This window comes from Panthera pardus, unplaced genomic scaffold, assembly GCF_024362965.1.
Source record: "Panthera pardus isolate Hobbes unplaced genomic scaffold, ASM2436296v1 HiC_scaffold_22, whole genome shotgun sequence".
Classification (NCBI taxonomy): Eukaryota; Metazoa; Chordata; class Mammalia; order Carnivora; family Felidae; genus Panthera; species Panthera pardus.
In genome coordinates, this window is record NW_026526788.1 from 32604369 (window position 1) to 32620209 (window position 15841).

The 15841-nt window shown below is 37.6% G+C and overlaps 1 protein-coding gene and 1 pseudogene across 4 annotated transcripts in view; both read right to left on the reverse strand.

Annotated features, from left to right (window-relative positions):
- MICU1 (mitochondrial calcium uptake 1) overlaps nt 1-15841 on the reverse strand; it is a 247095-nt gene that overhangs the window by 79092 nt on the left and 152162 nt on the right. For all 4 annotated transcript variants that reach the window (XM_019444492.2, XM_019444491.2, XM_053888569.1 and 1 more), the window contains one exon: nt 7108-7190. In XM_019444492.2, the coding sequence (XP_019300037.1) occupies nt 7108-7190 (83 nt within the window). The remainder of the gene's footprint in view (nt 1-7107; nt 7191-15841) is intronic.
- LOC128772531 (transmembrane protein 230-like) lies at nt 322-5826 on the reverse strand (annotated as a pseudogene).

Genomic DNA, 15841 nt, shown 5'->3' on the forward strand with positions numbered 1-15841 from the left:
ACTATTTTTCTCCTATTTTCTTTAAAAAACTTATGACTTGGAGCACCTGGGTGGCTCAGTCGGTTAAGCATCCAACTGTTGGTTTCGGCTCAGGTCTTGAACTCACGGTTTGTGAGTTCGAGACCTGCACTGGACTCTGTGCTGACAGGACAGTGTGAAGCCTGCTTGGGATTCTCTCTCTCTCTCTCTCTCTCTCTCTCTCTCTCTCTCTCTCTCTCTCCCTCTCCCTCTCTCTCTGCCCTCTTCTGAGCATACTCTCTCTCTCTCTCTCTCTCTCCCTCTCCCTCTCTCTCTGCCCTCTTCTGAGCATACTCTCTCTCTCTCTCTCAAAATAAATAAACTTTAAACAAAATAAAAAAGAAAACATATGACTCAGCGCAAAAATTACAAAAACATTATGGGGTTTATTACATATGTAGATGTAATACACAGAACAAATATAGCATAAAGGATGAAGAGGTAAATAAAACCTTGTGGTTGCAGAGTTACTACATTTCATGTGAATATTATATATATTTTTTTAGATTTTGGCATTTAATTTCTTTTGAATATGTCACTTTTTGCAAGCTAGGAAACAGAATCAAACTTAAGGCAGTCTAGTTCTCTAAGGATCTAGGCGGAGTCTTGCAATGTTCAGCAGAGCGACATCGTAATACAAGGTGCTAACAACAGGCTTATAATCTCTAAATAATAACCATTTAGCTACACTTTTTTTCTTAGGAAACAGCCTACAGTCTAAAAGCCACGGTATATAGAACATGTTGATCTAAAAGAACAGAATGACCCAAATTATATGTTGGCCAACTTACTGGTGGGCCAAATCAAAGCTGACTAAGGATGGGTGAACAGAGAGAAGTGTTTACCTTTTGGAAACCTGCTCTGAGATTTTAAAAAGTCCTGGCTGCTGTTAGTAAGGAAGCAAGTGGCAAAAAATATTACAGATGCACCCATACTGACCTTGATTTTGCCAAGGTCTTCCAGTAGAACACAAAGTTAGAGAGGAGTGTAAGGGTAAGATACTTAGATGTTTTCAAAATACATTACTAGTGATATGAAATTTGACATATTGAATGCTTCCATTTGCCACCAGAACAAACTGACAATGAGGACTATTTAAAAGAAATGCTCAACTCTAAAAAGAATGGTAGCAGTAACACTTCTCACTACGGAATAACCTCCTGCTTTCCCACACCATTAACATTGCTCCTCTTCCAAGATACATATTCATGTGGAAAAACTTGTCAGCTTTTGCCAGGGCCAGGAAAGGCAAAATAGAGCATGTCCTAATTCGTTGATTTGTTAATTGTAAGCTCATATGATATCCTGAGGATGGACCCATAAGTCTGGCCATTCTTTTCTTTAACATCTGCAAACTGCAGAATTCCTTAGCCTTAACCACAGTTTCTGCTCAATATCTTAAAGCTGGTCTCAGTCCCATCTGTGACTCTTCTCCTCAGGGTTAAGGGTGGGTGCTAGTCATTAAAATATGGAATGTCATCCTAAGAATAACCCCAGTAGCCTTTGGATACATAGTAGGCAGTGTGAAGGTGGTAAAATCCTGGCAGGAACACCAGGATGCCAATGATCAGGACAGGAACACCTGGTCGGTCACCTCTTTGCTGATATAGCCTGCCAGTAGGGGGGAAACTATGATAATGCGAAAGGTGCCAATCAGAAACAGCCTTACATGGGATCTTAGGAGGGTTCTTCTTAAACTGAAGGTCAATGTAGCCATCGTCTGTGCTGGAGAGCTTTGAGAATTTCACTTTACTACTGGGGATTCCCATAGCCAGGTTGGTTTGAGATGGCATCATAACACGCTGACACAATTACAGCTGGAGCGCCATGCCAGGCCACCCAAACGCTGGCAGTTAGCTCACTGTTGGCAGCAAAGGCGCCTGAGGTCTCACGGCACACCTCACCTAACTTGTGAATATTAATTCTAAGTAGACTGTGTATATTTAACAATTTATGTTGTACTCCCTAGAGCAACCACTATAAAAATAATGCAAAAAGGTACAGCTAAAATGCCGAACAAATTAAACCAGAATTCTGGATAAAATATTTAATCTCAAAAAAGGCAGGAACATAGAAGGGAGGAACAAAAATCAGAAAGAACAAACAAAACAAATAGCAAAAATGGTAGGTCTAATTCCAATTAAATCAGCAATTATGTTAAATGTCAATGGGCTAAATACTGCAATTAAAAGGCAAAGACTGTCAGAATGGATAAAAAACAAGAGCCAAATTACATTGTCTAGAAAAGATGTACTTTAAATAGAAAACACAGATATATTTAAAGTAAATGGACAAAACAAAAAAGACATACCATGCAAATAGTAAGTATAAGAAGTCTGAATTACTATGTTAATACCACATAGACTTTAAGATAAAGTATTACCAAAGATAAAAAGTAACATTTCATAATTATAACAGGACCGATTCATGAGGAAGACAATAATCAGAAATGTGCAGAGAATTTCAAAATACATAAAGCTCAAATTGGCAGAATTAAAGAAAAACAAACAATTGACTAATTATAGTTGGAGATTTTTTTTAAGTTCACTTATTTTGAGAGAGACAGAGAGAGAATGCAAGCAGGGGAGGGGGAGAGAGAGAGAGAGAGAGAGAGAGAGAGAGAGAGAGAGAGAGAGACTGAGGATCTGAATGGGATCTATGCTGACAGCAAAGAGCCTGATGCAGGGCTTGAGTTCACAAACTGTGAGATCATGACCTGAGCCAAAGTCAGACGCTTAACCAATTGAGCCACCCAGGTACCCCTATATTTGGAGATTTTAACATCTCCCTCTCAACAACTGCTAGAATGACTAGGTTAAAAAACATCCATAAGGACAAAGAACACCTGAACAACACTATCAATCAACTTGACTAAATTGACATTTATAAAACACTGTGCTCAGTAACTGCAGAATATACATTCTTTAGTAAAATACATTGATGTGTTTAATAAAACACATCAGATACAGTTCTGTAAAACCAGGCTCAATACATTTAAAAGGATTAAATCACGCAGAGTACGTTTTCTGAGCACAATGTAATTAAATTAGATAATAAAGATAACTAAAAAAACAAAACCTCCACACTTGGAAGTTAAACAATATACTTCTAAACAATTTATGGGTCAAGAAGGAAATCACACGTGAAACAGAAAATATTTCAAACTGAATGATAATGAAAAGACAACACATCAAATTTGTAGGATGCTTCTATAGCAGTGCTTGAAGGGAAATGTATAGTATTAAATGCTTACATTACAAAAGAAAATTCTCAAAACAATGACCAGCCATGTTATCTTAAGAGACTCATAAAAGAGCATAAAAGACCCCAAAATGAGTAGAAGAAATGAGAGTAGAAATCAATTAATTAGAAAACACAAAAACCACTTGGGCTCTCTGTTGTACATATTTGAAACTAGTTTTTATTCCTTGTGAAGACAATATACTAGGGCGGGAGGGAGGGGAAAGTGGGTGATGGGCACGGAGGAGGGCACCTGTTGGGATGAGCACTGGGTGTTGTATGGAAACCAATTTGACAATAAATTTCATATTAGAAAAAAAAAGAAGAAAACACACAAACTATAGAGAAAACTAATACAGCCAAAGTTGATTCTTAGGGAAAAAAAACAAAAAACAAAAAAACCAACTAGACCCTGAACAGCCAAAGAGATCTTGAGAAAGAAGAACTAGAGGCATTATACTTCCTGATTTCAAACTATATTATAAGACTATAGTCATCAAAACACTATGGTATTGGGGCACCTGGGTGACTCAGGTGGCTCTTAATTTCAGCTCAGGTCATGATCTCATGGTTTCATGAGTTCAAGCCCTGAATTAGGCTCTATGCTGGTAGCATGAAGCCTGCTTAGGATTCTCAGTCTGCTCTCTCTCTGACCCACCCCCACTCATGCTGTCTCTGTCTCTCTCAAAATAAATAAATAAACTTAAAAAAAATCACAGTATGGTATTGGTATAAAAACAGACACATTGATCAATGGAATAGAATAAATAAACAATAGAAATAAACCCTCACATATATGGTCAATTAATTTATGACAAAAGAGCCAAGAATATACAATGGAGAAAGGACAGCTTCTTCAATAAATGTGTTCAGAAAACCGGACAGCTACATACCAAAGAATGAAACTGGACCACTATCTCATACCATACACAAACATTAATTTAGTGTGGATTAAAGTCTTGAATGTAAGACTTGAAACTATAAAACTCCTGGAAGAAAACATAGATGGTAAGCTCTTTGACCGTGGTCTTGGTGATGATTTTTTGGATTTAACACAAAAGCAAAGGCAACAAAAGCAAATATAATCAATTGGGCTGACAAACTAAAAAGCTCTTCGTGGCAAAGGAAACCATCAACAAAATAAAAAGGCAACCTACTGAATCAGAGAAAATATTTGCAAATCATATATCTGATAAAGGGTTAATATCCAAAATATATAAAGAACTCCTACAGCTCAATAATAAAATCCAAACATTCTGATTAAAAAATGGGCAGAGGATCTGAGTAGACATTTTTCCAAAGAAGGCATACAGATGACCAGCAGATGCATGAAAATATGCTCAAGATCACTCATCATCAGGGACATGGAAATCAAAGCCATAATGAGATAATACTTTACACCTATTAGAATGGCTATTATCAAAAGGACAAAAAATAAGAAGCGTTGGCTAGGGTGTGGAGAAAAAAGAACCCTTGTGCACTGTTGGTGGGAATGTAAATTGATGCAGTCACTATGAAAAATAGTATGGAGGTTCCCCCAAAATTAAAAACAGAACTATCATATGATTCATCAATTCCATTTTTGGGTATTTATAAGAAGGAAACAAAATTACCATCTTGAAGAGATATCTGCACCCATCCATGTTCACTGCAACATTATTTACAATAGCCAAGACATGGGAACAATCTCAGTTTCCACCAATGGATGAATGGCCAAAGAAAATGTGGTATATATACACAATGGAATATTATTCAGCCATAAAAGGAAGAAAATTCTGCCATTTGTAATAACATGGATGGACCTTTGAGGTCATGAAGTCAGTCAAACAGAGAAAGACAAATACTGTATGATTTAACTTACATATGGAATCTAAAAAAAAAGTTGAACTCATAGATATGGAGAAGAGATTATTGGTTGACAGAGGTGGGGGGGATCCCCATGGGTGAAGGTAGTCTAAAGGTATAAACTTGTAGTTATAAGTAAATCCTGGGGATGCTATGTACAGCATGATGACTATATTTCACAAAACTGTATTGTATATTTGAAAGTTGCTAAGAGAGTAGATCTTAAAAATTCTCATCACAAGAAATATAATTTGTAACTATGTGTGGTGATGGATGTTAACTAAACTTATTGTGGTAGTCACTTTGCAATATATACATAGATCAAATCATTATGTTGTACACCTAAAACTAATACAATGTTATATGTCAATAATATCTCAATAAAAAATAAAATAGCTCAATGTAAAATAAAATAAGGGGATGAGCTGAATAGGTGATGAGGATTAAAGAGTGCACTTGTTGTGATGAACACAGGGTGACATATGGAAGTATTTAATTACTATATCGTACACCTGAAACTAATTTAACATTGTATGTTAACTAACTGGGATTAAAATAAAAACTTAAAAAATAAAAAAAAAAGGGGAGTAAAGAAAACTCAGTTTCTTAACTAAAGTCTGAATGAAAATAAATTAGCCCTAACTCCCACTAAAGTAAAATAAAATATAATTTTAAATAAAAAAAATTTTTTTTAATGTTTGTTTATTTTTGAGACAGAGAGAGACAGAGCATGAACGGGGGGGGGGGGGGGTCAGAGAGAGAGGGAGACACAGAATCTGAAACAGGTTCCAGGCTCTGAGCTGTCAGCATAGAGCCCGATGTGGGGCTCGAACTCATGGACCGCGAGATCATGACCTGAGCCGAAGTTGGACGCTTAACTGACTGAGCCACCCAGGCACCCCAAATAAAATATAATTTTAAAAATAACAAAATAAATTCTATTTATAATCATTTGAGACCACCTGGCAATACTAGTCAAGTGCAGGATTATGGAAAAGCGAAGGTATTAGATGGACACAGGGTTCAGATTTGAATAAATGTCTCCAGATATTTAAAAATTTTGTTTCTGTGAATTTTTTATTTACAAATACATACCTCATACTTTCCCCCATTTCTTTTTTGCCATTTTCCTTATTTTAAACACAAATACTTTCTTCATATATACATACATGAGTATATATATGTATACATATGCTTGTTTTGTTTTGAAACCATTCTGACAATCATAATCATTGTATCTAGAGAGATACCATGGCCCACCAATGATAGAAGTTTCATGGAAATGTAATCTCTTCCTAGGATTCATCAGAAACTGTACATCTCTGGCTTGAACATGCTATACTCAAAAGTATGGTACCATTTTTCCTTCTATTATAGAAGTCCTTTCAGAACATATGTCATTCAATCGGGGCGCCTGGGTGGCTCAGTCGGTTAAGCGTCCGACTTCGGCTCAGGTCACGATCTCGCGGTCCGTGAGTTCGAGCCCCGCGTCAGGCTCTGGGCTGATGGCTCAGAGCCTGGAGCCTGTTTCCGATTCTGTGTCTCCTTCTCTCTCTGCCCCTCCCCCGTTCATACTCTGTCTCTCTCTGTCTCAAAAATAAATAAACGTTAAAAAAAAAAAAAATTAAAAAAAAAAAAAAAGAACATATGTCATTCATCCTTATATTCTGAAACTGCCTGGCACAAAGGAGCTGTTTAATAAATGTTGACTAAACAGATGACTGAATATCCAAAATGTTTCCTCTCAGCATTATGATCTAATCCATGTTGAGGAATCAGAACAACTTTGACCTTCATCATATGCTCAAATAATTCCTTACATTTAGGGTGAAAACAAACAAAACCCACTTACTAAAAGTGAGGATGATTTTTTTACATGATGGACTAGGTACTTCAAAAATTGGATTGCATCTGAGTATGCTGACCAGGACCAAAATAACTCCAAGGCACATGAAAAGGTGTTAAATATTAATGTACACAAAGGAACTTTCCAGGGAAACTTGCCTGTTCAAACTCCTCCATGTCTACTTCTCCATCTCCGTTCAAATCAAACATCTTGAAGGCAATTTCAAAATTTCTCTGAGGAGCTGCAGGGAGTAAGGAAGGAAAGAATGGGAGGGAAGGAGGAGGAGAGAAGGGGGGTAAGAAAATATTTAGAAGGCATTAACTAAAAACAAAAAATCATTCCTTTAAGAAAAACAGAGAGTTAAACATTAAAATTTATTTATCTATCTATCTATCTATCTATCTATCTATCTATCTATCTATTTATTTACTGAGAGACAGAGAGAGCATGAGCAAGGAAGAGGGGCAAAGGGAGGAGAGAAAATCTTAAGCAGGCTCCACGCTCACACAGAGCCTGATGTGGGGCTCAATCCTCCAACCCTGGATCATGAGCTGAGCCAAAATCAAGAGTCCATAGGACATCTGGGTGGCTCAGTCTGTTAAGCATCTGACTTCGGCTCAGGTCATGGTCTCACAGTTCACAGGTTTGAAGCACAGAGCATACTTCAGATCCTCTGTCTCCCTCTGTCTGATCCTCCCTTGTTCTCTCTCTCTAAAAAATAAAATAAACATCAAAAAAAAAAAAAAAAAAAAAAAAAAAAAGGAGCCGGATGCTCAACTGACTGAGCCACCCAGGCACCCCAAACACTAAATGTAATAATATCAGGTGTAATATCAGAATGCCACCATATTTATCCAGATCAATCTTGTAGCAATACTCCTTAAAACCAAAAGAGAAATTTTACTATAGCCAGGAAAGATAGCGCTTGTCCCTTTGTGTTTCAACACCAATCTAAATGCTTCAGCTTTGCTTTCTTAGAAACACATCTTAACTGTGTAATATTAATGTTGTGCTGTTACTTAAATGTAGCATTATTTATCTGGGCATGAACGTCTGCTTGGGGTGAGACATACTGTGGCAAAGTAAGAGGTTGAAACTCTAAGTCTTTGTCTTGCCTTTTTAAAGCCAGCTAGATTTCTAGTTTGTTCTTTCTAGTCTCTCCATTGTAAGTGCAATCACGAGTTCAGTGGATGTCATTCAGCTATCAGGTTATTTTCTATACTACTTTGCTCATTATCACTATAGCTCTGAGGTAAGGACAAAAAGCATACTGGTATCTACTCAGCCTCCTATTTCAACCACGTCAGCTGGGTATACAAATTACTGAGCAAAGTATATGGAAACAGTAAAATAAAGCTGAAGTTTAAAAAACAAAATGAAAAATGCAAAGCTTGAGAAGATGGCGTATGTAGTTTTTTCCCCTTAGGTGAATGGCAAAAGCTCTTGAAGACTTTTTAGTATTCCTAGATCAAGAAATATAATATAAATATAATTAATACACTTGTGCATTAGAATAAAATGTAATGTCCCTCCTTCCTCACCACACTAAATGTTCTGGTAAAGAAAACAAAGTTGTTTACTTCCTTCCTTTGGTACTTCAAATTTGTATAAATGTAGAGAATAAACCAAAATAAAATATCCTATATATCCTAATACTATTGAATTAAATTTTCAGTTAATATAATTTTTATTAAAAATTTTAAAGATTATGGGTGCCTGGTTGGCTCAGTCAGTTAAGTATCCGACTTTGGCTCAGGTCATGATCTCAGTTTGTGAGTTTGAGCCCCATGTTGGGCTCTGTGTGGACAACTCAGAGCCTGGAGACTGCTTTGGGTTCTGATCTTCCTCTCTCTCTGCCCCTGCCCCACTCACGTTCTGTCTCTCTCTCTCTCTCTCAAAAATAAATTAAAAAAATAAACCTTAAAAAAATAAAAATTAACGATTATAGGAAACAAAAAAGCAAAAAGGGGGCTTAGTACATTATGCATAGTTACAGAGAATCCATATTTCCACGTTACTCATGAACTTGTCAATCATAACACCTTATAGGGTTAAATTCCACTTTCAGCTAGCTAGCCAGCTAGGCTGGTGAGCTCTTGGGTTTTAGTTGCCTGGGCGAATCATGTGCCTGTCAGCTTCCCATCGCTTGCCTCACTTGATAGTGGCTTCCAACAGGCTTATTCTTCTCTAGGCCACAAACACAACTGTTACAAAGGATACAGCCAGGGGAATTAGATTTTTGTATACTTATTGTCACTTCTTAAGTTTCTCCTACTTGTCTGGAGACACCTGGGTGGCTCAGTCAGTTGAACATCTGACTCCTGATTTCGGCTCAGGTTATGATCTCATGGTTTGTGAGACTGAGCTCTGCGTTGGAGCCTGCTTGGGATTCTCTCTCTCTGCCCCTCTCCAGCTCATGATCATTCTCTCTCAAAATAAATAAACATTAAAAAAAAATTAAAAACTTTCCTACTTGTCTTGATGTTGTCTTTTACTGAAGAGTTACTACTATGTGCCATGCCTTGAGCTTGATAATTTAAAGATGTTGATTATCTGATTTAGTACACTCAACTCTGAAAGTTTTAATTTTCTTTTTATTAAAAATGTTATTTATTTTGAGAGAGAGAGAGAGAGAGAGAGGGAGCGAGCGCACACGGGGAAGGGGCAGAGAGAGAGAGGGAGAGAGAGAATCTCAAGCAGGATCCACACTGTCAGCACAGAGCCCAACACAGGGCTCTGTCTCACAACTGTGACATCATCACCTGAGCCAAAATCAAGAGTCAGATGCTTAACTGACTGAGCCACCCAGACGCTCCTGATTTTTTTTTCAACAGGATAGACAATTGGGGCTCACTAAATGACAAGCCCCAAATTACACAGCTAATATGTGGCAGAACTGGTAAGTGAACCTAGGTCAACACTGACTCCAAAGCCCATAAACTTTTTCATTATGCTCCATGGCCTCCAACGGGGAGAGAGAGGTTCTTAACAATAATAAACACATACTCTATTTTGATATGTTTTAACCTAGACACAAAACAACAAAACATGACTCACTGATTATGTCAGTCTCTACAATAGCTGAGTTCCAAGTTCTTCAATTCAAGGACATACCATCAGAGAAACGTTGCATATGCCTTGCTTATACGTTAGACTTGGCTGCACTAATTGGAAATCCACAGGTAACATTAGATTCTCAGATAGGTTTGTCACATGTTTGAAAAAATCATGAATATGAATTGCTTTAGGCAGTAATGCATTCTCCTATCCTCCCCCCCTCATTCAAATACATCATTTGCCTATTCCTTGTAGATACCTGAGATTGTAACAACCACAGACAGCATAAAGCTGCTGAGAGTTTTAAGGCAGGGGCCGGAGGGGGGGGGCGGGGAGACACCATCAAACAGACGTTTATAAAGGATTTCTCTGGCTACAATGTGAATTGAAGGATGAGTTGGAAAACAAGAACCAGCTTCAGAGAAGATCGAGGAAGCTCTTGTAAATGCTGAAAATGTGAACTGGGGTGACTGCAGTGGTAATGGAGAGGAAGAAACAGATCTGAAATAAGGAGGTGGGATTACACAACTTAATGATTAATTAGCTGTGAAGAATAGACAGTAAAAAAGGCTGACAGCTTGACTGCCTTAGGCTAGCTTGCATACCATTAACCAAAAGATAAAACAGATGTAAAAGGTTCTGAGAAATAAAAGGAATTCTTTTCAGACCTGCTGAATTCAAGGGGTCTGCAGCCTATTCAGAGGAAAACACCGGGCAACTGGAAGCCAAGATTTAAGGTAAAAGGAAGGAGAAAGGAAGCAGTGACAGAGGAGGTGGCATCAGGAAGAAATTAGTCCAAATGAACAGAAATGGGGAAAAATTTGGCAAAAGCCAGTCAGTACGTTGAAGCAAAGCTCAACAATTAAAGCAGCATTCCCATTCCCTATCTCCACTCATTACAGAGAGGACACAGAGTGCTTACAATTTTAGCTTTATCATAATATTTTATTTTTATGTCCTGTGAGTTTTGTGAAGGTACAGTCATCATTTAAACGACTGAATGAGTTATTTCAGCACACCATAGTTAATATATCCTCTTACAATTATGGTCATTTTACCAAAGCACACCCTGTACTTCTTTTTATTATTTTTAATTTTTTAATTTTTCATTTTGAGAGAGAGCGAGAGAGCGAGAGAGCGAGCGAGCACAAGTGGGGAAGGGGCAGAGGGAGAGGGAGGAAGAGAATCTCAAGCAGGCTCCATGCTCATTGTGGCCCAATGTGGGACTCAATCCCATGACCCTGGGATCATGACCTGAACAGAAATCAAGAGTCTGATGCTCAACCGACTGAGCCACTCAGGCGCCTTACCCTGTACTTCTTGAGGTTTCTGCATCTTTTGATCCTGCTTACTTTCAAATAGAGCATTTGCTTATATGGAGCCACTCAGAGTGTTTATTAAAGTGCATGCACTGATACTACTCTAGAGGCTTTGCTTCTAGTGCACTGGTCGTGATAAGGCAAGTCAGGGCAGCAGCCTTGCACACTCTCGGGCCTTACCAGTCTATCAGGAAAGGTCTTTCCAGGAGTCATTCTCTCAGCCTATTCAATCTTCATCTGCTGATAGTATCAAAGCATTTCAGACAAACCAGCAAATACCCATGTGCTTTTAAGTGAAACATGCTACCCGGGAATATGCTATTAGGCAACTCTTGTACTTCCCTGTCTCCCTTTAAATGTAGGCTTCAGAGTATTTTTTTTAAAATCTAGCTGCTCTGGAAAGTTTTTAGGTGTCCAGGGTTTCTGCTAACTCATAACCTGTTTCATAGAAAGGTACTGAGAGAGGAATTCTTTTGAATCCCAGGCTACTTACAGAGTGAACAGTGAAGCTTTCTCCCACTGTGTTATCAACATAATCTACTTTTAGTACAGTGATTTCCAAAATGATCGTAATATTTTGGAAGTGATTAAAACAATAAGATTATATTCAAAGCTCATTACTCAGAGTTCCATGACAATCTGTGCTACTAGGAAATGGAGATCCCTTAGGTCTGTTCTAGTTAAGAATCCATGTTTATATTATTCTATCATTAACAACAGTGATAAAATAACGACCCTAGATTGCTCTTGGAAGCACAGATTTTTCTGCTTTGTTTTAGTAACAAAAAAAAAAGCATCTTTTTCTATATATATTAAGTCAAATATTCAGACAGCAATAACACTGGCTGTCTCAAGACTTTCATGACTGTTCCACTTAGTGTTTTTTTAATAGAAAAGGCACAAGACTAGGCCTCTAATTCTGGTTCTTCCAACAACATGCATGAGTCATTATGCCTTAAATTCTTTTTTGGTAGTACTGACATAATAAACAAAAACATGAATAGGTTAGATTCTTATTTTCTGTTGGTTTGATTCTCCTACTACAGAATTCCTACCAGCACTATTCTTGTTTTAAAATGACGTTATAGGATAAATGAGGTAATTAATATGCAATATTAGAGAACTCTGAGTTAGAAAAAAACATTTAGATTATAATGAGTCTCTGTTTAATGATGAACCTGCCTACTGAATTTGTAAGGATGATCACATAACCTCTGATTATTTCTGAGAGAGAGAGAGAGGTCACCACTTCTGAGGTTCTAACCATTACTGGCCATATTAATTGAGCTTTTCTTCTCAAGCAGAACACAAATCTAATTCTGTGTAGCTCCTATAAACTGTCCTAGTTTAATTTTCTAGAGAGATAAAAAAATAGATCTGCTTCCTCATCTATATGATGGCCCTCTGAAAACATAAAAACACATGATCATCTCTCTACTAAGGTTTCTCAGAAATTGCTTTCCAGAACTTTAGCATATAACAGCCCCCCCGTCCCCCCCCCCCTGCTTTGGGGTACTTCAGATGGTCAATGCCTCCCACAAATGCAGTATATCCTAAATGTAGTTAATCCTGGAATGACTTATCCTTTCTAGAAACAATAGGACTGCTTCTTTGCAGACTAACGCACTAGCATTCCTCTTATGTGAAGGCTTAGTGTCTTGCTTTCTATGTAACATTAGGCTTGGGGAAAGGGGGGGAGAAAAATCTGTAAGATTTGATTTCAAAATAGTATCCCTCCCTGAATTCTTCTAGGTATGATGGTTAGGGTGCAGACTGAAAGTCGTCTTTCTGCCTTTTACAGAGTAGAAGGAAAAGGTTCTCATAGTACATGTTGTAGTTGGACTGCATTTCCTTGGGATGCTTTAGCCTCAGAAGAAGGGTGCTACACAAAATGAAAATATCCTAGGAATTATTTTAAACACGCTTAAGCAGCAGCAGATTGATTTTCTTTTCCTCAATACTGGTTGCCTTATATAAACTCTGGTTTCATTTCTGAGTAACCATTTTACAGGTAGTAAACATGATAATGTTAGCCTTTTCAGCATTTTCTAATAGTTTCATGGCATGTGTCACGTTAACGCGATAGCTAATAAAAAGGGCTGCAAATATTTGAAAAATGTAAGACTTAAAGAATGACAAAAGAGAAGCACAAAGTCAAGAAGAATGTCTTTTTATAAAGTTACATATTTTACATTTGATTTTTATATACAGTTAACTGGGTATAAAGGCATATTCATGTGAAGCGAGGCATAATGAGAATATGAGTGGCTCAAAAATTTAACTCTTATACCTTCTGCTTCAACTCAGAAGCCCCATAGTTAGGCTTCCCCTCATCTTTGTTTTGTGGAATTCTCTACTGACCAAAATATACACTATTAATCTTGGCACCTGAAGTTGATGAAGATGATGAGAATAGCTACAGCATTCTGCTCTGAAATCAGGCAAATAACTATTCTTGAAATACAAGATATAGGATGGCAAATCAAAAAAAATCCACATAAGGGGCGCCTGGGTGGCTCAGTCGTTTAAGTGTCTGACTTCAGCTCAGGTCATGATCTCATGGTTCACGAGTTCGAGTTCTGCATCAGGCTTTGTGCTGAGAGCTCAGAGCCTGGAGCCTGCTTCAAATTCTGTCTCCCTCTCTCTCTGCCCGTCCCCTGCTCATGCTCTGTCTCTGTCTCTCTCTCTCTCAAAAATAAATAAACGTTAAAAAAGTTAAAAAACACCCACATGGACTATAAGTGGTTATAGAAGATGCTGTGTTATGAAATAAAGTTAAAATCAAGGTATTTTCCTGTTCCTTGTGTCAGAATTACAATTTAAAACATTGTGATGACTTTTGACTATGCTATAAATTTTAGTTCCTTACCATTTAGTGATTTAATATGTTCAAACAAGGGTTATTTATTTATTTATGATTTGAGAGTGAGAGAGAGAGTGTGTGTAGGGGGGGTAAGGGGGGAGGGGAGAGAGAGAGACAGAGAGAGAGAGAGAGAGAGAGAGAGAGAGAGAGAGAGAGAGAGAGAGAGAATTTTAAGCAGGCTTCATGCTCAGCACAGAGCCTGGTGCAGGGCTCAATCCCATGACCATGAGGTCACAATCTGAGCCAAAATCAAGTGTCAGATGGTCAACCAACTAAGCCACCCAGGCACCCCAAACAAGGGTAATTTAATTAGACTATTTCCTGAATATGTTTTCTGTGATTGTGCAGCTATAGGAGTCCATTAAACAGGAACCAAACTATACAATATGAAATAGTGAATATTCTGCCGCTTAAAACACCGTATCATATCATATGCAATTCAAAATGATAAAAACCTTTCATTGCTAACTTTTTGAATACAACATAAAGGAAATTTCTTTAGTGGAGGAAAAAAAGGCAATAAGGCAATCTGAAATAGCCAAAGTTCATGGTATGTAAGTCCATCAATCTAGTTCTTCTTCTTAGCCTTGCTGTTTTAACACAGAACAGAAAAAAAATTCCCCTGGTGAAATGACAAATGCTAAGGATAAAGAAAAGAGAAATCCTAAGCCATCCAGAAGGAAAACACATTAGTTATCATAAAGAAAGAAGTATTAGGTTGTATCATAATTCTCCACAATACTTGAACACCACAGAATCTTGAGAGAAAACAATTGTAATTGAAGAATTACATACAAGTGAAGTCATCATTTGCCTACATTAGTGACAGAAGATATTCTCAGACATGCAAGAACTTTAAAATTGTGTAACTCATACACCTTACTAACATTACACAAAAAACAGAAGCACAAGTCTTGAGCAAGGGTCAGTAAACTCTGCCCTCTTGGCTGGCCATTGATTTATGTAGTGTCTATGGCTGCTTTTGAGCTACAGAGGCAGAGTTGAGACCTTAGTAATTAAGTAGAAGTAGGTGCCATGGCTAGCAAGCCTAAAATATTTATCTTGCCCCTTAAGAAAAAGTTTGCAATCGCCGGTTCAGGAAATTCTTCAGCCAACAACAAAGATCCATCAAAATAAAGAAATAAAGACAGGGAAGATGAGATCAATTAGGAAGTGAGCAATAAATTAAGTGAGCAATAAAATCAGTAGAACAGAGTTAAGCTTAAATAATGGTTATTAATACAATAATAATCATGGCATCTGGCATTTATTAAATGTTATTTATTATGTATAGGCACTTTCTATGAATTATTTAATCCTCTCAACCGCTCTGTGACATCGTATTATACCCACCCCCCATTAAAGAAGAGTAAACTAAGGTACAATGTGTCCAGGGTCACAGAGCCAGAATTCAAATCCAGACAGCCTACTAGAGCATGCACTCTTGGTTATTCTCCCCAAATATAAAATACATAATAATGAAATATGAGAAGCATCCTTGAAAGAGAAAGTATGTAATGTAAAGTCATTTATAAAGAAATACTGTGGAAGTATTCCTGGGTGGCTCAGTTGGTTAAGCATCCAACTCTGGATTTTGGCTCAGGTCATGATCTCAGGGTTCATCAGAGTGAGCCCTGTGTTGGGCTGTGCTGA